The sequence below is a fragment of the Onychostoma macrolepis genome, chromosome 03 (assembly GCF_012432095.1).
Source record: "Onychostoma macrolepis isolate SWU-2019 chromosome 03, ASM1243209v1, whole genome shotgun sequence".
In the NCBI taxonomy this organism is placed as follows: Eukaryota; Metazoa; Chordata; class Actinopteri; order Cypriniformes; family Cyprinidae; genus Onychostoma; species Onychostoma macrolepis.
The window spans coordinates 54,205,836-54,231,109 of record NC_081157.1 but is presented as its reverse complement, the minus strand read 5'-3'; the positions used below and the strand labels follow the sequence as shown (position 1 = coordinate 54,231,109).

The window sequence follows — 25,274 nt, the reverse complement described above, 5'->3', positions numbered from 1 at the left end:
AAGGCTGTGGCTGAATTCAGTTGTTGTTCTTGTGTTTCTATTTTCTTCAGTGAACAACAGCTTGTTAACAGCAGCTGTTCACTAATGCTCAATCATCATTTAATTAATCACTTAATTATCTCATTAGCTTTAACTCTGCTTCAGTGTTACTTTAACACAATTTGAAAGTGAAAGTGAAGTGACATATGGCCAAGTATGGTGACACACACACACACACACACTCTCACACACACTCTCTCACACACACCCGGAGCAGTGGGCAGCCAAACACTTTCAAACCCAGAAAAAAAGTAAATATTCAGTAAATATTTTAAATGAAATATTCTGTCATGTTCTTCCTCTGAAGATGTTTTCAGGCACGTGATCAGCGAGAGACAAAAAAGGAGGATCTGACCACGCCCACAAGCCACGCCCCCAGCACTTATTATTACAAATATATATTTCAGCACATTAACAGATATATCTTATATTGTAATAATACATACTGTTGTCCTGTAAAAGATAAAAAGCAGCATTTAATAATCCGCTTTATTTTATTCAAAGCATCTTTACAGTGAGAAACTAGAAATAGAGATTACATATTACATATTCATCAATTACAATCTGATCTCAAGATGATCTGTCGTTGTGTTTTATTATTTGTGCACAAAAACAATCCAGAAAAATGAGACGAATGATAACATGAATATTTTCTGAATAAATGACTGATCTGACTCTCTGTGAGGATTTCTGACACACATTTATTCTGATTGATGTTCATATTAATGTGATGAAGAGACTCTGTAACATCTGTTAGTGATTCATCACGCAGCTCAAAGCATTATGGGTAGAATCTCTCATCAGTCTCTTCTGATTCATCAACACAGTTTCACTGATGATCGAGGACTAACATTAAACCCAGGATAGAGCGGCTGAGTGAATGTGGTCTGGAGTGTGTGGATGTGTCTCATTGTGTTTCTGTAGATGCTGTAGAAGGACAGAGTTCCTGCGCCGTGATCCACATACACTCCTGTTCTATAGATATCATCATCATCATCCTCATCATCATCACACACTCCTGTTCTGCTGCTGATGGGCTTCACAGGGAGAGGAGTCCATATGTTATTGTGTCTGAATGAGTAACTGTCAGGAGAGCAGTACAGACTCCAGGACTGATCATTACCTCCAAACACACACTCGACACCTCCTCCCTTCCTCCTGATGCTCTTATATGACACTGATACACACACATAATCTCTGCTCCACTTGATCTCCCAGTAACAGCGTCCACACACACTCTCTCTACACAACACCTGAGACACATCAAATCTGTCTGGATGATCAGGATACTGCAGATCTGTGTTAGTGAATGTAATCTCTCTGTTGTTCTCAGACAGACGGAGGCGTTTATTCACTGTGTTCAGATCCAGAGTGAACTGATGGGAATCTGATGGAGAGAAAACACATCACAATCAGGAATCATGAATGAGTTATTAAATCAGACACACAAACACATGATCTTTAATATAATAACCTGCACTAAACCTAAACCTGTGTCACAGAACACATTCTGATATATATTCTCATCTTATATGTATGTTTTAACAGTCTTTTCTGAGAATATTATATAAGAGTGTTGAAATGTTCAGAGATCTCACTTCACACCTCCTCTAAATGATTGACCTGGTCTCCTAGCAACAGTGACAGCAGCGGTTGCCGAGCAACAGTAAGGACTGTACTGGACTGTTTAAACTGATATTCAACACAAACCACAATAGATTTCATCAGAAATCAGGGAATTAGCCTTTTTCTCCAGAATCTGAAATGACGTCAGCGCAGGGTAAAGATCGATCCGTTACAGGTCTGCGTCTATTATATCAGTGCACCCTTCTCTCAAATAATGCTTCTTACCTTTTCTGTTCTGCCTGTTTTACAAGTTGTTGTTATGTAATCATAAAGAAATATCATTTGACTTGTTTGTAACTGATATGGCCACTCAGACCGCTGACTCGTGAGATAAAGCACTTAACATAGCGCTGGATGATCTATTCTCGTCTCCAGCAAAGTCCCTTTTTAAATAGTCTTTGATCTCCGGTACATTTGAGCGTATTATCTCAGTTTACTCCGTCATTTCCCTCAAATCACCACATCATCATAAATTACTTCAGAATGACAACATTTATGACCAGATGCACATGTTTCTCAGTTTGAAGCATATTAAACTCAACACAAGTACGTAATCCTGATAGAATAGGAACAAAACCATGAATCCGAGTCATCTCTGTTTAATATATATTTCCCAGGACACATTATACAACGTACATTTACTCCATCGCATTAATGCAAAGGAGAGAAAATACAACATTACTTTAATAATAATAATAATAATAATAGCGATTTAATAATAATAATGATTTTATTATTTTCCATTGTGTGAAACTGATGTGTGGCAGCAGTACAGACTACGATCTGACTCTAGAAATCCAGAAGTTTAACTGTTAAAGGAATAGTTTGTCAAAAAAAGGGCATTTCTGTCATTGTTTAATCAGCCTCATGTTGTCCAAACCCATATGACTGTGTAAATGTGTGTGTGTGTGTGTGTGTATGAACAAAAAAGCCTCCTGAATGAAAACTGCAACCCAGTGTACCAAAAATACTTGTATATATGTATTATAGTTGAATTTTGAAGTAAGAAGTGTTGGATTATTTCGATCATGATTTTTCTCTTTTTTTCTAAATAGAAAACAAAAAAAAAATGATTCCTGTTTTGTTTATTTTTGTCTATTTAAATTCTGTTTACAAACTCACCACACAACATTAATGGTCAAAAACTGTACTTTTTTTGAAAGCCATTTGTTTTCTGAAAAAAATTACACCTTGCACTTGAAAACAGCACATTCTGTTAGAATTTTACAGTCAAATAAAGTAATATGTGAAAATGACCTATTTTACTATTTATTCTTATGTATTTGTGAAGTAGTTATAGCTTACACTCTTATTTTAGTGTTTAGCTGAAGATGCTACAGTAAGATGTTGTTTTATGCGTATTACACATTTAGTATTTCATTGTTTGTGGCAAATCAAGTTTAGATATTATTTTTCTGCAGTATAACTGACAAATTACGCTGTTTCATGTAAACAAAGTATTCATGTAAACAATGTAAAATTCTGCATGACTACATCCTTCATAGATGGACGCTGCTGTGATTAAAACGTATAAATACTCAGTAAATATCAAACGATCTGTAATAACAGACGAAGCAGCAGTAATAAACACAGTTACTCTCACTTGTGTGCTGTGATATTACTGTCTGATCCAATATAGTCACACAACATCATCTTTTAGTTTCATTCTCTCAGAAAATCCTGCATCAAACTGTGTCTTGTTTAAAACAAATCCACGGTAAAATGAAGCAAACAAATGAGCAGATATTACTGACGTGGTCTGAAACTTTATTAAAGATAAAGAGAGCCGTTTTAGCAGCTTTCCTTCAATATAAGCTGTTTTTAGACTCATGAGAAAGTTTTGAGTTCATTTTTTTAAAGTACAGTGACCTCTTGTGTCAAAAGATCGAGGAACAATTGATTTCTCAATTCATGACCCCTTTAAACCACCTGTTTTACTGGTTTGGACATCAGAGTCCTTCTGAAGCACAAAAACAGAGTGTGTGTGTGTGTGTGAGAGAGAGTGTGTGTAGTGTGTTTGTGAGAGAGTGTGTGAGTGAGTGAGTGTGTGTGAGAGTGTGTGTGCGCGTTTTTGTGACAAATGAGGACATAAATTTGTATAATGACAGTCCTTCTAAAGCACAAAAACAGTGTGTGTGTGTGTGCGTGTGTGTGTAATGTGTTTGTGAGAGTGTGTGTGCGCGCGAGAGTGAGTGAGTGTTTGTGAGAGTATGTGTATGAGTGTGAGTGTGTGTGCGTGTAGTGTGTTTGTGAGTGCCAGTGAGTGTGTGTGTGTGTGTGTGTGTGTGTGTGTGAGAGTGAGTGTGTGTGCATGTGAGTGAGTGAGTGAGTGTGTGTGTGTGTGTGTAGTGTGAGAGTGAGTGTGTGTGCGTGTGAGTGAGTGAGTGTTTGTGAGAGTATGTGTGTGAGTGTGTAGTGTGTTTGTGAGTGTGCGAGTTCGAGTGAGTGAGTGTGTGCGCGTTTTTGTGAAAAGTCAGGACATAGATGTGTATAATGACGTGGGTATGACAGGTATTACAAGGTGAAGGTGATCTCAGGACATTGACCCATGTCCCCACTTTTCAAAACGCTTATAAATCACACAGAGTGAGGTTTTTTTGGGGAAAGTTGAAATAGCAGACAGTCTCCTGTAAGGGGTAGGTTTAGGTGTAGGGTTGGTGTAGGACAATAGCACATACAGTAAGTACAGTATAAAAACCATTACGCCTATGGGATGTCCCCACTTTTCACAAAAACGAACATGTGTGAGTGCGAGTGAGTGTGTGTGTGTGTGTGTGTGTGTGTGTGTGTGAGTGTGCGAGTGAGTGAGTGAGTGAATGAATGTGTGTTTGTGAGAGTATGTGTGTGAGTGTGAGTGTGCGTGTGTGTGTGAAGTGTGTTTGTGAGTGTGCGTGTGTGTGTGTGTGTGTGTGTGTGTGTGTGTGAGTGTGCGTGTGTGGTGTGTTTGTGAGGTGTGTGCGTGTGTGTGTCTACATACATTTGTGTAGTCCTGCTGTAATTCTGGATTCTCCTCCATGATCCACACTATAAGACACACACAGAGTCATATTGTTATATTTTTGATTATGATCTTGGCTTCCAATGATTTTGAAAACAATATAATCAAGATAAAACCACATGTTAAACCATGCTTTAAACATACTAGCAATATTCCAGATGTTAGCAACACGCTAAACATGTTAGAATAGCATAGCATCAGGGTTGCAGCTCTCACACACTTTCAGACTCTGTCTCTCACGGATCGACTAAATCTCACAGCAAATAACAAGACAAAAGAAATCACTCAATCTGCTCAGGATTTTCTCACTGGTCTTGTTTGGTTTCACAGAGACTGGACGGGTCTAAAGCACATTAAACCAAATAAAACCAGACCGTGAAATGAACAGCTAAAGCGATGACTGCCTCTTGCGGTGCCGGATCGCTGTCTTCTTTTACTCTCTCTCCTGAAACGTCTGTGTTGTGGACATAAATAGATGGTTCTGTGTCTAAATAAACTCAGTTCTTGTCCAGAAAACAGAGAAAGGAATGCAGTTGTGAGCAGGGTGGCCAAAGGGATGAAGCTTAAGTGAATGGTGCACTGTTAATAATGTGAGTGTGAAATGACAGTATATTCCAGGTTAATAACTGCATTACTTTCACAGTGGGACTTCTCTTGTATCTAACTGCACTCTCAGAAACGTCTTGTAAACAGTACTGTGTTTCTACAGTGCTTCTCTATGAAGGTTCTGTTCCGGCCCAATAGGTGTGCGTGTGCCTGTTTGTTTTTGCGCTCTCCCTCTCTCTTGATCTGTCAGTTTCTTATGCTCATCCCTCTGGATTGCCATTCGTCCGGGCAGATGTCAATCATTATTAACCTGCGTGACGTCGCCGCCCTCGCTGCCAATCAGGATCTCCCGCTACATTTTAAAACGACGCTCGAGTGAACGCTGCTACTTTGTTTGTGTTTCTGTTCGCCGTCTTTCTAGCCTTGGTCATTGTTTGTTGTCTTAGTGACAGTTACAGTGTGTTTAACGTTATCCCCTTTGCTATGCCATTACACATTTTGTAATTCGTTCTATGATTTCTGATCGCGAGAGGACGGAGAAGATGTCATGTGACCTACATAGTGCATCACGCAGAAACACTACTGTAGAGACACCAGGTTAGAAGCGAGCGCCACACTTGTAAGTTTTGTTTGTTAGTTAGACCAGTTTAGTTATGGCATGTAAACGCTGAAGATCTTTTCTTTTCTTTTTTCTTTTTAGTTAGTTTAGAGGTTTCATTGTAAGGTAGTTGGGTTTTGTTATTTTCTTTCCCTTGGCACCGTTTGCGTTCTTTTTCCCTTGGGTTTATATATTTGTTTTGGTTTGTTAATTGGATTTATTGTGTAAATAGTTTATTATATATATCTTTTTCTTATAGATTTCTGCATGGTTTTACAATAAATACCACTTTGTTTTGGCAATACTTTGTTTGAAGTTTGGCTAGATCAGCATTTACGTGAAATAAAAAGCTTTTGAAACATTATAAACTTTACCATTCAAAAAATTAGAGTCAGTATAATTTTTATTTTTTTGGAAAATAAATTATAGAAATTAACACTTTTATTTAGCAAAATTGATCAAAAGTGATGATAAAGACATTTATAATGTTACAAAACATTTCTATTTCAGATAAATGCTGTTCTTCTGAGCATTCTATTCATCAAAGAAACCTGAAATAAATTATACTCTGTTTTTGTTATGGACGGACTCGGACACAAAGATGATAGGCGAGTATGAGGTGATTTATTGAAACAGGTTAAGCACACAGGTGAATTGAGAGGTCTTGAGAGGTGAGTAGATATCTTGGAAACGGCAATTCCGATGGGGATGACAAGGTGATGATACTTCTTTTCTTCTTCTAGGAATACAGGTAGACGAGACAGGTTGGATCCAGGGAGTGACACACACACACTTCGTGCTGGGACTTCTGCAGAGAGAGAGAGGGCGACACAAGGAGGAGGAACACAGGAGGTAAGTTTATACAAGGTAAGCGGTCTTAGAATATTGGAAGGATATAGTTCTCTTCGTTGTAGAATGTAGAGTTGTCTGAGTCCACGTAGCAAAGACGAGATCGGACACTGAAGTGTGTGTGTGGTGAGCTTTTGTAGTGTGGGCTGATGAGGAGGTGATCAGGTACAGGTGTGTGTGATTAGAACTCCGGGGATGTGGAACGTTGTGATTGGTGGAGTGAAGGGCCTGACTGGTCTGTGACAGTACCCTCTCCACGGCCCGCTCCTGAGGGCCGACCTCGGCGTGTGGTGGTCTACCCCTGCCTCGGGTGCTGGGCGATCTGGGTTGGCGGTGTGGAACTCCTCGAGTAGAGTTGGGTCTAAGATGTCATCCCTGGCTACCCAAGAGCGTTCCTCAGGGCCGTAGCCCTCCCAGTCCACGAGGTATTCCAATTTACCACCACGACGCGGGATTCCAGGATCTCTTTGACTTGATATACTGCACCTTCGTCTAGGATTTGTGGGAGAGGGTTTCTTCGCCCAAGTCAGGCCCTGTGGTGATAGGTGGAGAGAAGGGTTTTAGTAGTGAGACATGGAACGTGGGGTGAATTCTATAGTGTTGTGGTAATTCGAGTTTATATGTGACAGGGTTGACACGTTCCAGTATGGTGAAGGGGCCAACGAATCTGGGACTAAGTTTCTTACAGGGCAGGCGCAGACGGATGTCTCTGGTTGACAGCCAGACCTTTTCCCCTGGTTGGTAGTTTGGGTTATCTGATCTGCGGGCGTCGGCTGTCAGTCTTTGTCTGCGCACTGCCTGTTGGAGTTGATGGTGTGCCGAGTCCCAGACTCTCTCGCTCTCCCGGAACCAGTGATCGATGGAAGGGACATTGGATGGTTCACCTGACCAGGGAAACAGGGGAGGCTGGAAACCGAGTACGCACTGGAATGGGGTAAGGCCGGTGGATTGTTGTCGTAAGGAGTTTTGGGCGTACTCGGCCCAGCCTATGAACTGGTTCCAGGAGTTCTGGCGGCTATGGCAGAAGGTTCTCAGGAATCGCCCTATCTCCTGGATTTTGCGTTCGGTCTGCCCATTGGACTGTGGATGATAACCGGATGAGAGACTGATGGTCACACCTAGGAGGGAGAAGAAGGCTTTCCAGAGATTTCGGGAGATGAATTGGGGACATCTATCGGATACTATGTCTTCGGGGATGCCAAAATATCGAAATACATGATTGAATAAGAGTTCAGCTGTTTGGAGAGCTGTTGGGAGACCGGTGAGGGGAATGAGTCGACAGGACTTGGAGAATCGGTCTATGATGACTAGAATGCATGTATTGCCATTGGACGGTGGTAAGTCAGTGATGAAATCCACTCCTAGGTGTGACCACGGACGTTGAGGTATGGGTAATGGATGTAGTTTGCCTGCTGGGAGATGACGGGAGCTCTTGGAGATGGCACAGTCCGGGCAGCCTCGCACAAACCTTCTGACGTCCCTGGCCATGTTGGGCCACCAGAAGCGGTCTCGTAGCAGCGAGAGAGTTGCGTTGGCCCCTGGGTGGCCAGTACCAAGTGAGGCGTGAGTGGAGGGAATTAATGGTGTCTGTTGGGTCCTAGGTACATACTGGTGGTTTGGTGGACAGCCCGGCGGATTGGCGGGAGGTGTAGAGGAGGCGACTGGTGGAGAGGTCCACTGGATAGGACTGGTGATGATAGTTGTTGGGAGGATATTTTCGGGTTCCTGGTCGTCATCTTCGGGAGTATGGATTCTGGATAGGGCATCAGCCTTAATATTCTTGGTTCCGGGTCGGTAGGAGATTGTAAATTGGAAACGGGTGAAGAATAATGCCCATCTGGCTTGTCTGGGATTGAGTCGTTTGGCTTCTCGGATGTATTGCAAATTCTTGTGGTCAGTCAGAACAAGAAAGGGGTGCTTTGCCCCCTCCAACCAGTGCCTCCATTCCTCAAGGGCTAACTTAACCGCCAATAACTCCCGATTCCCGATATCATAATTCCGTTCCGCCGGGCTGAGTTTCTTGGAGAAATAGGCGCATGGATGGAGTCTGGGAGGCTTCCCCTGCTGCTGAGAAAGGACGGCTCCTACGCCTGTGGTGGATGCGTCTACTTCAACAATGAACGGTGTTTCGGGGTCCGGGTGCGTTAGGAGTGGTGCGTTGGTGAATGCTTGTTTGAGATCTTCAAAGGCTTTCTGGGCTTTCGGGTTCCAGGTGAGAATCTTGTTTTTCCTTTCAATAGGTCGGTGAGTGGGCTGGTGGTGGTGCTATAGTTGGGAATGAATCGGCGATAGAAGTTTGAAAATCCTAGGAATCTTTGAAGTTCTTTAATGCTGGTGGGGACTGGCCAGGATGTGACTGCTTCCACCTTCCCCTTGTCCATGCGGACGCCACGATGATCTATAATGTAACCGAGGAAGTGTACTGAGGGTTGGTGGAAGGTGCATTTTTCGGCTTTGAGATAGAGGTGAAACTGACGGAGTTTGTGGAGGACCTCCGCAACGTGGTGGCGATGGTCGGCCAGGCTCCGGGAGTAGATAAGGATGTCGTCTATGTACACGATAACGAAGCGGTTTAGGAACTCCCGGAGCACCTTGTGCATAAACCCCTGGAAGACTGAGGGAGCGTTGACAAGCCCATACGGCATTACCCGATATTCGTAGTGATCAGTAGGGGTGATGAAGGCGGTCTTCCACTCATCTCCCTTTCGTATGCGGATGAGGTTGTAGGCGCTGCGGAGGTCCAATTTTGTGAAGATGGTGGCGCCGCGCAGTTGTTCAAGGGCTGCTGGAACAAGGGGAAGGGGATACCGGAATTTGACTGTGATTTCGTTGAGTTTACGGTAATCAATGCAGGGGCGTGAGCCGCGTCCTTCTTAGCCACAAAGAAAAAGCTGGAAGCAGCAGGGGAGGTAGATGGTACAATGTATCCTTGATGTAATGCCTCCTCAATATACTCCTCCATGGCCTTTTGTTCCGGTGGTGAAAGTGGGTAAATTTTTCCTTGTGGTACTGGCTCACCCGGAAGGAGATCGATCGCACAGTCCCATGGCCGATGTGGGGGTAGCTGGGCAGCCCTCTTCGGACAGAAGACGTCACTAAAGTGGGAGTAGCATGAAGGGATGTCGACTGACAAGTTTTCTTGAGGACTTTCTATGGATGTGGTACCGATAGTTATTTGAGGTCTCTCCTGTTGCCTTGGTAGAGGTAGGTCGGGAAAACAGCGAGGAAAGCATTTCTCACCCCACTTTAGGACCTCTCCTGTCCTCCAAGACAGATGTGGATCGTGCTGCACCAGCCACGGTCGACCCAAAATGATGTCCACTGTCGAACCCTCCAGAACCAGCAATTGAAGGTTTTCCCTGTGTAGTTGCCCAATCTGTAGTTGAACTGGCTCGGTGCATAGATGAATGGTTCTTTTGGTGAGTGATTGACCCGTTATGGATTGTGCCTCGTAACTTTTCGGGTGTCGAAAGTGGGGATGCGGAGCTGATGGGTGAGTTTGCCGAGATGAAGTTACCCATGGAACCAGAGTCGAGGAGGACGGTGACTGTAAATACATCAGAGCAGGCATTAAGCAAAGCACGAGTGGAGAGGGGCTTAAGCTTGGGAAGAGGAGAGGACAGAACTCACCAAGACCCGTTGTGGCCGCAAGGGGCACTCCAACACTCGGTGTCCATCGTCTCCGCAGTAGAGGCACAACCTTTGAGAAATGCGTCGTTGTCGTTCTGTTAATGGTAACCGGGTAGTATTGGTTTGCATGGGTTCTGGAGGGTCATCCCTCTCTGGTCGGCGAGGTGGAGGAGTAGCGATGGCGATGGCAGGATCCGGAGAACAGGACTGGATGCGATTAGAACAACGAATAGCGAGTTGAATATATTTTTCCAGACCATAGTTATCGTCGTAGGCACTGAGGTGGAGGCGGAGGCGAGGGTTGAGTCCTTGTCGGAAAACTGTGATGAGTGAAGATTCGTTCCAACCGCTGGCGGCGGCCAGGGTTCGAAATTGTAAGGCATATTGGTGGATGGTGTTGGTACCTTGACGGAGTTGATACAGTTGTTCACCAACAGTGGAATCTCCAGGCGATACGCTAAACACTTCTTTGAAGTGATTGATGAAATTGTTAAAACTGTGGGTAGCGGGTCCAGCCTGGTTCAGAATGGTCTCTGCCCATCTCAGAGTGGGACCGGTGAGTGAGGTGACGATGTATGCAATCTTTGATTGGTCTGTGGTGAAAACATGTGGGTGGAGGTTTATATTCAAGGTGCTTTGGAGAATGAAGCCATCGCATTCCTCCGCCGAACCAGAGAAGGGCGCTGGTCTGGCCACAGGACTGGCGAAAACGATCGGTGAAGGAGTGCTCGAAGTGGGGTTTGGCGGTGATTGTGGTGGTGGAGCTGGTGGTGCCGTTGGTGCGGGCGGTTGCGATAGTAACTTCTTGAGAGTATCCACCAGCTCTTGAAAGGGGTCCGGTGTGCTCATCCTGTTGTGACGGTGTCGGTCCGATCTTCTGTTATGGACGGACTCGGACACAAAGATGATAGGTGAGTATGAGGTGATTTATTGAAACAGGTTAAGCACACAGGTGAATTGAGAGGTCTTGAGAGGTGAGTAGATATCTTGGAAACGGCAATTCCGATGGGGATGACAAGGTGATGATACTTCTTTTCTTCTTCTAGGAATACAGGTAGACGAGACAGGTTGGATCCAGGAGTGACACACACACTTCGTGCTGGGACTTCTGCAGAGAGAGAGGCGACACAAGGAGGAGGAACACAGGAGGTAAGTTTATACAAGGTAAGCGGTCTTAGAATATTGGAAGGATATAGTTCTCTTCGTTGTAGAATGTAGAGTTGTCTGAGTCCACGTAGCAAAGACGAGATCGGACACTGAAGTGTGTGTGTGGTGAGCTTTTGTAGTGTGGGCTGATGAGGAGGTGATCAGGTGCAGGTGTGTGTGATTAGAACTCCGGGGATGTGGAACGTTGTGATTGGTGGAGTGAAGGGACTGACTGGTCTGTGACAGTTTTCAACATCATAATAATAATAAATGTTTTTTTGAGCAGCAAATCAGAAATATCAGAATGATTTCTGAAGGATTGTGTGACTGGAGTAATGATGCTAAAAATTTAGCTTTGAAATCACAATAAATTACATTTTAAAATATATTAAAATAGAAAACATTTATTTTAAATAGCCTAGTAAAAATATTTCAAAATTTCACTGTTTTACTGTACTTTGGATCAAATAAATGGTGAAGAGAAGAGACTTCTTTAAAAATCATTAACAATCATTACTGTTCTAAATCTTTTGACTGTAGTGTATAGGCAACTTTAATTGTTCTCTAATTTCTAGCTTTTAATTGGCTTAGAAATCAGATAACTGCTGGACAATAACCAGTAATAATAATTTGTTTATATACTACAAACACTTTTTCTTTTTTTTAATCACATTAGGCAGAATAGTTTCTATACTGTAATCAATGATATGTCAATTAGCACTGCATTGTTCATATACTTTATTTATTACATATAAACCATATATTGTCTCAATCATATGTTTATTGTCTTCATGTTTCCAAACGTTTCTGTTTTTCTGTGAAAAAAACTGTTTTCATACAGCGATAGTTGGACGCTTTTGTCCGTATTAGGAATATCCTTGTATGACTTTCTGCTCAAGAGCGCCCTCTGGCTTCGAGTATGAATGAAACACACACTGCATGGAGTGTTTATCTCGCCTTATTCTGGGTATAAAAAATCTATATTTATTCACACCGGCTCTTGAAAACCTCTATGCGAACACACTTGCCCGAAAAAGTGCGGGGGACGAATTTACGTGTTATTAAAAGTGGGGTCCCCCACGTAATCTACGCCCCTGCACTGAAGATAAAACTCACATTCTGGTACAAAATACAACTGTGTATATTATGAAAAGTGTCATTCTTGAGGAAACTATCGCTTTTAAATTGTAACATGGAGTTATATTGGTTTGGACATATATTTGAGGGGCAGAACAGTGGCTCGGTGGTTAGCACTGTTGTCTCACAGCAAGAAGGACTCCGGTTCGAGCTTTCTGTGTGGAGTTTGCATGTTCTCCCTGTGTCTGCGTGGGTTTACGCTGGGTGCTGCGGTTTCCAACCACCGCCCAAAGACATGCAGGTTAGGTGAATTGAAGATTCGAAATGGACGTAAGTCCATTTAAGAAGTAAATAAGCAAGTGGACATATTTGTGAACGCATGGGTGTGAATGTCTTTTCTATATTTAGCTATTTACTTCAACGATTTATATATTCCAGAAAGTTTATTATAAATAATGTCTATTTCTAATAAATAGCAATGACAGCTGAGTGAGATGGTAAATATATACAAATATATTAACATTGTTAATAAAAGTTCAAAGATTAATATTAGTGAATTTGTCATCGTACTGTTTTATTGTATAGCCTTTTTTTATTATTATTAATAATAATTAAGCCACAAACTAAGCATTCGTTTGAAGTAAGGGGGAAATCCAAAAAGCTTTTATTTATTTGTTACAACGCGGGTATGTCTTATTCGTTCCATTAATAAAAGTTTTATGTTTAATATAAGCTACTTTGTTGCTGATGTTGTGTGTGGGATTTTTTTTTTCATTAAGGAGTAATACTGAATCAACCTTGAGCATTAATTTTGTTCGAAGAATAGGAAAGATCTAACGTTAAAGATCAAAATAAGTGCTGCAAATTGGTTGCTACTGAGGTAAACAGACGCTCTCAAACTTTCTCTGCTGTATCTTTGTAATGGCTGTAGAAATGGTCATTAATTCTTGATTTGGGTACAGCACAGACATGTTACAGGTAATAATATGATCAAAACGTCATGGCAACAAACGACTTCCTAAGTCAGTTTAAGTTGAAATGACTTTCACAATCAATTTGATTCAACTTCATGTTTTACTGTTCTTTATTGTCATTGTAGGGCGTAGGCTACTTTTCTCTATGAATTTTAATGAAAATACAAATTAATAAAATTAGTTTTATTTATTTTTTGTTACAAAATTTTCATTTATTTATTTTTAACACCGCACACTCAGCACCCCCATTTTTTCTTGGGCTACACGCCAGGGGGTGCTGCAGCATCCTCAGCACCCTTACTTCCCGCGGTAATGTTTATATTATTGTGTCCTCTAGATACCCCCAGACTTCTATCTACATAGAGACACAGGGTAGTTCAAAATCAAATAATAAAACCTAAAAACTTGCTGCTCAACATACTTGAGTTTGTCCAGATTCTTGAGTTTTTCAGAGAGCAGCTTGACTCCTGAATCTCCTGGGTGATTGTAGCTCAGATCCAGCTCTCTCAGGTGTGAGGGTTTTGAACTCAGAGCTGAAGACAGATAACCACAGCCTTCCTCTGTCACCATACAGCCAGATAACCTACAGACACACACAGCAACAGTACACGTTACATTAGTTTGGCTGTCAGACATCACTAACACACAGTCATTTGTGCTGTTATTTTATGTAGTTTCAGTCACAAAAGTAAAGTAATCAGAAAAAGTAAAGTCACTCTGAGACGCGATTTTCTCGTATGTTAACCTGTTAGCCAGCATATAACCCCCATATTGGGACTCACAGCTGAAAATGACCTACCTAACTTAAAATTGTAACAGTTCCTGACTTCAGTCTTCTACACACACAATTTAGGTATCTTTGGAAAGAAGACACTTTAGGCTTTACTATCCATCATCTAGAGTTGATAATGCTCAAAAAGATAAAAAGTTATAGACACTGAAGTGCCTTGAAAATGTTTTTTACCACACTGAATGTTTTTTTTATTTCATATAAAAATACATGAAATAAGTCCTGGAGCAATCCAGAAAAGTAATGGGTTGAAAGTCACGTCTCATGAGTTTATATTTCAAATTTGAAGAAGATACCATGAAAAATGAGATTCTTGCAACCATTTTTCTGAGAATTGTCTAAAATTCGGATTGCGGATTAACAGGTTAATGAATACAGTGTCATGCTTCACTCTCAAACTAAATGTGGTAGCATGTTGTTAATCATTTTATGGAAAACAATTTACCTCAGGATCTCCAGCTGACAGCTTGGACTCTTCAGTCCATCAGAAAGCAGCTTCACTCCTGAATCCTGCAGGTCATTGCTACTCAGGTCCAGCTCTCTCAGACGGGAGTTTGAGGATTGTAGAGCTGATGACAAACTCTCACAAGACTGAGAAGTGAGATTACATATGGAAAACCTGAATGAGAAAAACAGTAATTGCACACAGAATAAATCTTAGCAATGTGATTTTTAATGATTAATTTAAGGAGGGATCAATGAAAGTGTTTGAACCCAAACCTCAGGATCTCCAGCTGACAGCTTGGACTCTTCAGTCCGTCAGAAAGCTGCTTCACTCCTGAATCCTGCAGGTCATTGTTACTCAGGTCCAGCTCTGTCAGATGGGAGTTTGAGGATTGTAGAGCTGATGACAAACTCTCACAAGACTGAGACGTGAGATTACAGCCATACAGCCTGTGAAGAGAACAAAAAAAAACAAAAAACAGCCATATTAATGTGTTTATCAGGTTTATAATCTCGACTGCATGTTTGTCCTAAGTACAACATAAACATTAAAATGGTAGACATTAAAAATACATTAAAATGGTATTAGTAACAGAAATAAGCCCAAATGTCAGGGCATGTCAAAAAATCTCCAAGGTCCAAAAAATCCCTCAGGATCAACTCCTGAGTGTTAAATTTGCAGGAAATTAAACTGATTCTTGAATAATTTGATCCAGTTCAACTCACTGACTCAGTGATCTGGTCACAGCGCTTCATGCTATCAACACACTGAATCTGTCCTACTGAAATGAGGCAAGTAATATAATATAAGACAGTAATATAAATGTGTGCAGAGGATTTGATTGATGAAGCGAAAATAGAACTACTATAACAAATGCATAAAGAAAGGGAACGTGTTTTAAATTGACATGAAATTGTAAATTGAAACAAACTGTTCAAAAGAATCACTTTTGAAATGTAGGTATTATTTCATTTCTCAATTAAACTGCATTACAAAATTCTAAATTTTCCAGGATGCTTGGAAACCCTGATTGTTTCCTCATCAGATTTTTGAGTAGACATTGCCTGCCTTGTGTCCTTGGAGAAAAATCACTGATACATTCATTCTACAATGTAAACGGGAAAATCTGCTAGCTATACTTATGAAACGCCAATTCATCCACATATTGTAACACAGTGATTCAGTGAATGTCAAACCTCAGTCTGTTCAGCTGACAGTGTGAACTCTTCAGACCATCATACAGCAGCTTCACTGAATCCTGCAGGTGATTGCTACCCAGGTCCAGCTCTGTCAGATGAGAGTTTGATGATTGGAGAGCTAAAGATACAGTTTCACAGCAAGTTCCATCAAAACCACAGCCGTCAAATCTGCCAAAACAGAAGGTCATGCTGATTATTTTCTTATGTTCAGTGTTTCTGCAATAACTTATTGTACCCTTCATAATCAGGACAACAAGACATTTTACATTACACATATTTTGACAATTAATTGTTTAGTGATGCAGAATAAAATATTTGATCAAACAGCAGTCCATGAAATTACTCACAAGGCTTTTCTGCAGCATCTCACAGCTGGAACCAGTCTTGTAAAGCCTGCTTGTTCTGAAGTTAACCTCTTTGGGTTGAACTCATCCAGAACCTTCTCTGACATCAGCAGTATGTAGGTCAGCACGTTGCACATTGAAGATGAGAGTTTTCTTCCTGGATGTTCATCTGAAATGAGGTATCTCAGGATTTCCTCATATAATGAATGATCCTTGAGCTCAAGTAAGCAGTAGAATAGGTTGACTGAAGCTTCATCTGAGCCATTCTGGTTTTGTACACGTTTAATGTGTTCAGTTGTTTGTCGGATGCACACTGTGGTGTCTTCAGTGTGTATGATCAGGCCTTTGAGCAGGTTTTGACTGGAATTCAGTGTAATGCCCATCAGAAACCGCAGGAACAGGTCCAGATGTCCTTTCTGACTCTCCATGGCTTTATCAACAGCCTTCTGCAGTAGCTCCTGCAATGTGATATTTTCTTATGGCCCAAAGAAAAACTGAAGCTCCTCCTTGTTCTTGTTCTTGTTCAGGTAACAGAGGAACACATGCACTGCAGCGAGAAACTCTTGAACACTCAGATGTACAAAGCTGAAAACCTTCTTGTAATGAAATACATTTTCCTTCTTAAAGATCTCAGCTATCATTCCTGTGAACTCAGTGTCTTTACTCACATCAATATCACACGCTTTCAGATCTTCCTCATAGAACACAACGTTTTCCTGCTTCAGCTGTTCAAACGCTAGCTTGGCTAACTTTGAAATAATTTCTCTATTTGAATCTAAGTTCTTTGTAGATTCTCTTTCTGTCTTTTTGTCATATTTGTGGTTCTTAATATTCATCTGTATCAGCAGGAAGTGGATGTACATTTCAGTGAGTGTTGTGCTGATGTTCTCTTCACTGTTGTTGATGAGAAGATCCTGAAGTACTGTTGCTGTGATCCAGCAGAACACAGGGATGTGGCACATGATGTAGAGACTACGAGACGTCTTAATGTGTTTGATGATTCTGGAGGCCTGAGTCTCATCTGTGATTCTCTTTCTGAAGTACTCCTCCTTCTGTTGGTCAGTGAATCCTCGCACCTCAGTGAACAAACCTACATACCGAGGAGGGATCTGATTGGCTGCTGCTGGTCGTGATGTCACCCAGACCAGAGCTGATGGAAGCAGACTCCCTTTGACCAGATTTGTGAACAGCACATCTACAGATGATTTTTCCTCAACATCGTTCACTATTTCGCTTTCAAATTCCAAAGGCAGGCGACTCTCATCAAGTCCATCAAATATAAAGGCAAGTTTACATTTCTCATATAACTTTGATTTTTCCATGTTCTTCAATTGAGGATAAAATTTCCGCAGAAACTCATGGAGATTGAACTCTCTGTCTTTAATGCAGTTAATCTCTCTGAATGGAAGCAGGAACACACAGTGTATATCCTGATTGGCTTTTCCTTCTGCCCAGTCCAGGATGAATTTGTGCACAGAGACAGTTTTTCCAATGCCAGCGACTCCCTTGGTCAGCACAATCTTCTTCTCATTGTTTTCCCTTAATAATGTAAATATATCATTGCATTTGATTGGTTTGTCCTGTGTTTTTTTGTTCTTCTTGAAAGCATCATCAATCTTCAGAATCTCATGTTCCTGATGAACCTCCTTCATATCTCCCTCTGTGATGAAGAGCTCTGTGTAAACAGCCTGGAGATGTGCTTCATTTTCTTCTGTGCCCTCAAAAATACCTTCTGCTTTCTTCTTCATGTTGGATTTGAGAGTTTCCAAGAATTCTTTCAGAATCAAATCTGCTGTTTTAAAAGATGATTAAGTTAATAAAACATAGGGGAAAAGCAAAAACAGATTTCATTTTTAAAGACACATGACCAAGCTTCATCAGCATGATCTCTTCAGAATTAATTAAACATATTGTAATTAAATAAATTTTGAAAGTAACACCACAGATTTTAATAATACAAAGATGGTGCATCTATAATACTTGAATGGGAGAAGTGCAGTGCACAATATGGTGGAATAGTCCCGCTTCTGAATGAAAGAGCCGGTTGTTAATTGGTAAAGTCATCGCATCACTGCAGCTGCACTAAGAAGCTTTGGTTGCTATAGAAACAGTCATCATCCTGAGACGCTCTTAGGACTGTGCTGCTCAATGACTGGTTTAGCCTGAGAAATAAGCTTGTTTAACACTATCTGAGCATAAGAAAAAAATCTCATGAGACAATTGTCAGATTTCATTGTTGATTTAAAATGTAATCGCAAGCTTGGTGAACGGCTTTGGAGAAAATTGTTTCCCCATTCAGAGAGACAGGAGCTGCACCTGCATGACTGAAATAGCTGCTTGAGAGGCGTTTCAAAGAAGGCCGTCGAGTGAAATGACTTGCCTTAAAGGGACTTTGGTAATACAGTTTTGAGGTTTTCAATTTAATTAATTCACTAAACTTGTCATGTCTCTCATGGATTTAAGCATTCAGATCAAGTCGTCCAGGAATATTTAACTGTTTTCAATGTGTAATTTGTAAACTCAGTACAGAGGACAGGGCTTCAGGAACAGCTGGCAGTGAATGCACTGTTTCTGTGTATATAAGGTATACTGGTGTGGTCATTGCTGGTCACATACGGTGGTTGGCTGAAGTGTTTGGCTGTTAATATTAATAATGCTCCCAACCCTGATCTGTCCAACATTATGAACAATGCCACTGCATGGAGGTGTTTTTATTCATTGCCATTGATAATCTTACACTAACTGTGATTTATACAGTGAAAATTATGGGGGAAAAAAACAGTTTTGAATACGACTGATAAGACTGCACCTTGTTTTTCGGTGTGTTTCTCTGCCGTCTCTGAAATTTCTGTGAAGAGAGAGAAAAAGGACAGAAGTAAAAAATGTGTGACAAAATATACAGATACGTGAAATAAAATTCTGTACAGTATGTCTGCGTAAGAACAATATGACCATAAATGAACTGTGAGATTCAGAGGTCTCTCACAGACCTCCCTGTTATTCTCCTCCTGAGTGTATTATGAGTCACCATTCACTTCCCTTATGTTCAGTCACCATAGAGAACATGTGTGAGTGAAGAAATGTCACATAGCCTCCTGTGTATTTTTATAAGAAGTTATTTTTCAAGTGATATACGTTTATTGTCCTTTTATTCCTACCTGCTGCGTTATTGTTTTTTTTCTTTGTTCAAGGTTATTCCATATTTGTTATTTCCAACTGTGTTAATGAGTAAGAAATTATTCCTTTTATGGTTTTATCTTTGTACGCTCTCTGGGGAGACAACTTTCTATGCAAAGTATAAAATGTGTAAATGGCTCAATAAAGACTGAAGATTTAGGACATCATTACTGAACTGATGAGGAAGAGAAATCTAATTCTTACATGAACTTCAACAGGAACAGGGTTCACGATCACTCAGCATTATTACACTGGCTGCTAGTAAGCAGTGTGTCTCAGTGAGCACAGTTAAAGTGACAGTACAGTGTCATGCTTCACTCTCAAACTAAATGTGGTAGCATGTTGTTAATCATTTTATGGAAAACAATTTACCTCAGTATCTGCAGCTTACAGTTTCTCTTCAGTCCATCAGAAAGCAGCTTCACTCCTGAATCCTGCAGGTCATTGTTACTCAGGTCCAGCTCTCTCAGACGGGAGTTTGAGGATTGTAGAGCTGATGACAAACTCTCACAAGACTGAGAAGTGAGATTACATATGGAAAACCTGAATGAGAAAAACAGTAATTGCACACAGAATAAATCTTAGCAATGTGATTTTAATGATTAATTTAAGGAGGGATCAATGAAAGTGTTTGAACCCAAACCTCAGGATCTCCAGCTGACAGTTTGGACTCTTCAGTCCATCAGAAAGGTGCTTCACTCCTGAATCCTGCAGGTCATTGTTACTCAGGTCCAGCTCTGTCAGACGGGAGTTTGAGGATTGTAGAGCTGATGACAAACTCTCACAAGACTGAGCAGTGAGATTACAGCCATACAGCCTGTGAAGAGAACAAAAAAAAAAAACAGGCATATTAATGTGTTTATCAGGTTTATAATCTCGACTGCATGTTTGTCCTAAGTACAACATAAACATTAAAATGGTAGACATTAAAATACATTAAAATGGTATTAGTAACAGAAATAAGCACAAATGTCAGGGCATGTCAAAAATCTCCAAGGTCCAAAAATCCCTCAGGATCAACTCCTGAGTGTTAAGGTTGCAGCAAATCAAACTGATTCATGAATAATTTGATCCAGTTCAACTACTGACTCAGTGATCTGGTCACAGCGCTTCATGTTATCAACACACTGAATCTGTCCTACTGAAATGAGGCAAGTAATATAATATAAGACAGTAATATAAATGTGTGCAGAGGATTTGACTGATGAAGCGAAAATAGAACTACTATAACAAATGCATAAAGAAAGGGAACATGTTTTAAATTGACATGAAATTGTAAATTGAAACAAACTGTTCAAAAGAATCACTTTTGAAATTTAGGTATTATTTCATTTCTCAATTAAACTGCATTACAAAATTCAAAATTTTCCAGGATACTTGGAAACCCTGATTGTTTCCGCATCAGGTTTTTGAGTAGACATTGCCTGCCTTGTGTCCTTGGAGAAGAATCACTGATACATTCATTCTACAATGTAAATGGGAAAATCTGCTAGCTGTAGTTATGAAACGCCAATTCATCCACATATTGTAACACAGTGATTAAGTGAATGTCAAACCTCAGTGTGTTCAGCTGACAGTGTGAACTCTTCAGTCCATCATACAGCAGCTTCACTGAATCCTGCAGGTGATTGCTACCCAGGTCCAGCTCTGTCAGATGAGAGTCTGATGATTGGAGAGCTGAAGATACAGTTTCACAGCATTTCTCATCAAGACCACAGCCGTCAAATCTGCCAAAACAGAAGGTTTATTCTGATTAATCTCTGATGTTCAGTGTTTCTGCAATAGCTTATTGTACCATTCATAATCAGGACAACAAGACATTTTACATTACACATATTTTGACAATTAATTGTTTAGTGATGTAGAATAAAATATTTGATCAAACAGCAGTCAGTGAAATTACTCACAGGGCTTTTCTGCAGCATCTCACAGCTGGAACCAGTCTTGTAAAGCCTGATTGTGATGACGTATATCTCTTTGGGTTGAACTCATCCAGCACCTTCTCTGACATCAGCAGTACGTAGGTCAGCACGGTGCACATTGAAGATGAGAGTTTTCTTCCTGGATGTTCATCTGAAATGAGGTATCTCTGGATTTCCTCATATAATGAATGATCCTTGAGCTCAAGCAAGCAATAGAATAGGTTGACTAAATCTTCATCTGAGCCATTCTGGTTTTGTACACGTTTAATGTGTTCAGTTGTTTGTCGGATGCTCACTGTGGTGTCTTCAGTGTGTATGATCAGGCCTGTGAGCAGGTTTTGACTAATTTCAGTGTAATGCCCATCAGAAACCGCAGGAACAGGTCCAGATGTCCTTTCTGACTCTCCATGGCTTTACCAACAGCCTTCTGCAGTAGCTTCTGCAATGTGATATTTTCATCTGGCCCAAAGAAAAACTGAAGCTCCTCCTTGTTCTTGTTCTTGTTTAATGTATTGAGTTGTTTGTCTGATGCTCACTGTAGTGTCTTCAGTATGTGTGATCAGGCCTGTGAGCAGGTTTTGACTAGATTTCAGTGTAATGCCCATCAGAAACCGCAGGAACAGGTCCAGATGTCCTTTCTGACTCTCCATGGCTTTACCAACAGCCTTCTGCAGTAGCTTCTGCAATGTGATATTTTCATCTGGCTTATCAAAGAAAAACTGAAGCTCCTCCTTGTTCTTGTTCTTGTTCAGGTAACAGAGGAACACATGCACTGCAGCGAGAACTCTTGAACACTCAGATGCACAAAGCTGAAAACCTTCTTGTAATGAAGTACATTTTCCTTCTTAAAGATCTCAGCGATCATTCCTGTAAACTCAGTGTCTTTACTCACATCAATATCACATGCTTTCAGATCTTCCTCATAGAACACAATGTTTTCCTGCTTCAGCTGTTCAAATGCTAGCTTGGCTAACTTTGAAATAATTTCTCTATTTGAATCTAAGTTCTTTGTAGATTCTCTTTCTGTATTTTGTCATATTTGTGGTTCTTAATATTCATCTGTATCAGCAGGAAGTGGATGTACATTTCAGTGAGTGTTGTGCTGATGTTCTCTTCACTGTTGTTGATGAGAAGATCCTGAAGTACTGTTGCTGTGATCCAGCAGAACACAGGGATGTGGCACATGATGTAGAGACTACGAGACGTCTTAATGTGTTTGATGATTCTGGAGGCCTGAGTCTCATCTGTGATTCTCTTTCTGAAGTACTCCTCCTTCTGTTGGTCAGTGAATCCTCGCACCTCAGTGAACAAACCCACATACCGAGGAGGGATCTGATTGGCTGCTGCTGGTCGTGATGTCACCCAGACCAGAGCTGATGGAAGCAGACTCCTTTGACCAGATTTGTGAACAGCACATCTACAGATGATTTTTCCTCAACATCGCTCACTATTTCGCTTTCAAATTCCAAAGGCAGGCGACTCTCATCAAGTCCATCAAATATAAAGGCAAGTTTACATTTCTCATATAACTTTGATTTTTCCATGTTCTTCAATTCATCATTGAATACCAGCAGAAACTCATGGAGATTGAACTCTCTGTCTTTAATGCAGTTAATCTCTCTGAATGGAAGCAGGAACACACAGTGTATATCCTGATTGGCTTTTCCTTCTGCCCAGTCCAGGATGAATTTGTGCACAGAGACAGTTTTTCCAATGCCAGCGACTCCTTGGTCAGCACAATCTTCTTCTCATTGTTTTCCCTTAATAATGTAAATATATCATTGCATTTGATTGGTTTGTCCTGTGTTTTTGTTCTTCTTGAAAGCATCATCAATCTTCAGAATCTCATGTTCCTGATGAACCTCCTTCATATCTCCCTCTGTGATGACGAGCTCTGTGTAAACAGCCTGGAGATGTGCTTCATTTTCTTCTGTGCCCTCAAAAATACCTTCTGCTTTCTTCTTCATGTTGGATTTGAGAGTTTCCAAGAATTCTTTCAGAATCAAATCTGCTGTTTTAAAAGATGATTAAGTTAATAAAACATAGGGGAAAAGCAAAAACAGATTTCATTTTTAAAGACACATGACCAAGCTTCATCAGCATGATCTCTTCAGAATTAATTAAACATATTGTAATTAAATAAATTTTGAAAGTAACACCACAGATTTTAATAATACAAAGATGGTGCATCTATAATACTTGAATGGGAGAAGTGCAGTGCACAATATGGTGGAATAGTCCCGCTTCTGAATGAAAGAGCCGGTTGTTAATTGGTAAAGTCATCGCATCACTGCAGCTGCACTAAGAAGCTTTGGTTGCTATAGAAACAGTCATCATCCTGAGACGCTCTTAGGACTGTGCTGCTCAATGACTGGTTTAGCCTGAGAAATAAGCTTGTTTAACACTATCTGAGCATAAGAAAAAAATCTCATGAGACAATTGTCAGATTTCATTGTTGATTTAAAATGTAATCGCAAGCTTGGTGAACGGCTTTGGAGAAAATTGTTTCCCCATTCAGAGAGACAGGAGCTGCACCTGCATGACTGAAATAGCTGCTTGAGAGGTGTTTCAAAGAAGGCCGTCAGAGTGGAATGATTTGCCTTAAAGGGACTTTGGTAATACAGTTTTGAGGTTTTCAATTTAATTAATTCACTAAACTTGTCACGTCTCTCATGGATTTAAGCATTCAGATCAAGTCGTCCTGGAATATTTAACTATTTTCAATGCATAATTTGTAAACTCAGTACAGAGAACAGGGCTTCAGGAACAGCTGGCAGTGAATGTACTGTTTCTGTGTATATAAGGTATATTGGTGTGGTCATTGCTGGTCACATACGGTGGTTGGCTGAAGTGTTTGGCTGTTAATATTAATAATGCTCCTAACCCTGATCTGTCCAACATTATGAACAATGCCACTGCATGGAGGTGTTTTATTCATCGCCACTGATAATCTTACACTAACTGTGATTTATACAGTGAAAAAACAAAAAACATAGTTTTGAATATGACTGATAAGACTGCACCTTGTTTTTCGGTGTGTTTCTCTGCCGTCTCTGAAATTTCTGTGAAGAGAGAGAGAAAAAAGGACATAAGTAAAAATGTGTGACAAAATATACAGATACGTGAAATAAAATTCTGTACAGTATGTCTGCGTAAGAACAATATGACCATAAATGAACTGTGAGATTCAGAGGTCTCTCACAGGCCTCCCTGTTATTCTCCTCCTGAGTGTATTATGAGTCACCATTCACTTCCTTATGTTAAGTCACCATAGAGAACATGTGCAGTGAAGAAATGTCACACTATTTATATAGCACACATTTTATAAGAAGTTACTTTTCAAGTGATGTATGGTTATTGTCCTTTTATTCCTACCTGCTGCATTATTGTTTTTTCTTTGTTCAAGGTTATTCCATATTTGTTATTTCCAAGTGTCAACGAGTAAGAAATTATTCCTTTTATGGTTTTATCTTTGTACGCTCTCTGGGGAGACAACTTTCTATGCAAAGTATAAAATGTGTAAATGGCTCAATAAAGATTGAAGATTTAGGACATCATTACTGAACTGATGAGGAAGAGAAATCTAATTCTTACATGAACTTCAACAGGAACAGGGTTCACGATCACTCAGCATTATTACACTGGCTGCTAGTAAGCAGTGTGTCTCAGTGAGCACAGTTAAAGTGACAGTACCGTGTCCTGCAGTGCTGATGATGGTCACTGGAGCTGTGAAGGTGTTTCCAGCGAGTACAGGAGCATTTACAGCTGCTCCCATCTGAGCTTTCACATCAACACTGACTCCAGTGTGAGGACTGCTGCTCGTCTGAGCTGGAATACAGAGAGATTCATTACATTTCCTAAATGACAACTTCAGCATTAATGATATTCTGTTCTTCATTACCTTCCTCGAGTTT

At 40.6% G+C, this 25,274-nt stretch overlaps 2 protein-coding genes across 2 annotated transcripts in view; one reads left to right on the top strand and one right to left on the bottom strand.

Moving 5' to 3' along the window:
* LOC131535842 (zinc finger protein 501-like) overlaps positions 1 to 25,274 on the top strand; it is a 515,807-nt gene that overhangs the window by 143,970 nt on the left and 346,563 nt on the right. The gene's annotated exons all lie outside the window — the stretch shown is intronic.
* LOC131536902 (NACHT, LRR and PYD domains-containing protein 12-like) lies at positions 529 to 22,225 on the bottom strand. The gene is given in 14 exon segments (XM_058770077.1): positions 529 to 1,426; positions 4,643 to 4,689; positions 13,905 to 14,066; positions 14,719 to 14,892; positions 14,994 to 15,167; positions 15,915 to 16,085; positions 16,265 to 18,053; positions 19,071 to 19,269; positions 19,643 to 19,647; positions 20,164 to 20,255; positions 20,995 to 21,165; positions 21,346 to 21,560; positions 21,897 to 22,103; positions 22,196 to 22,225. Coding segments are annotated over 14 exon segments (4,005 nt in total). The 3' UTR covers positions 529 to 857.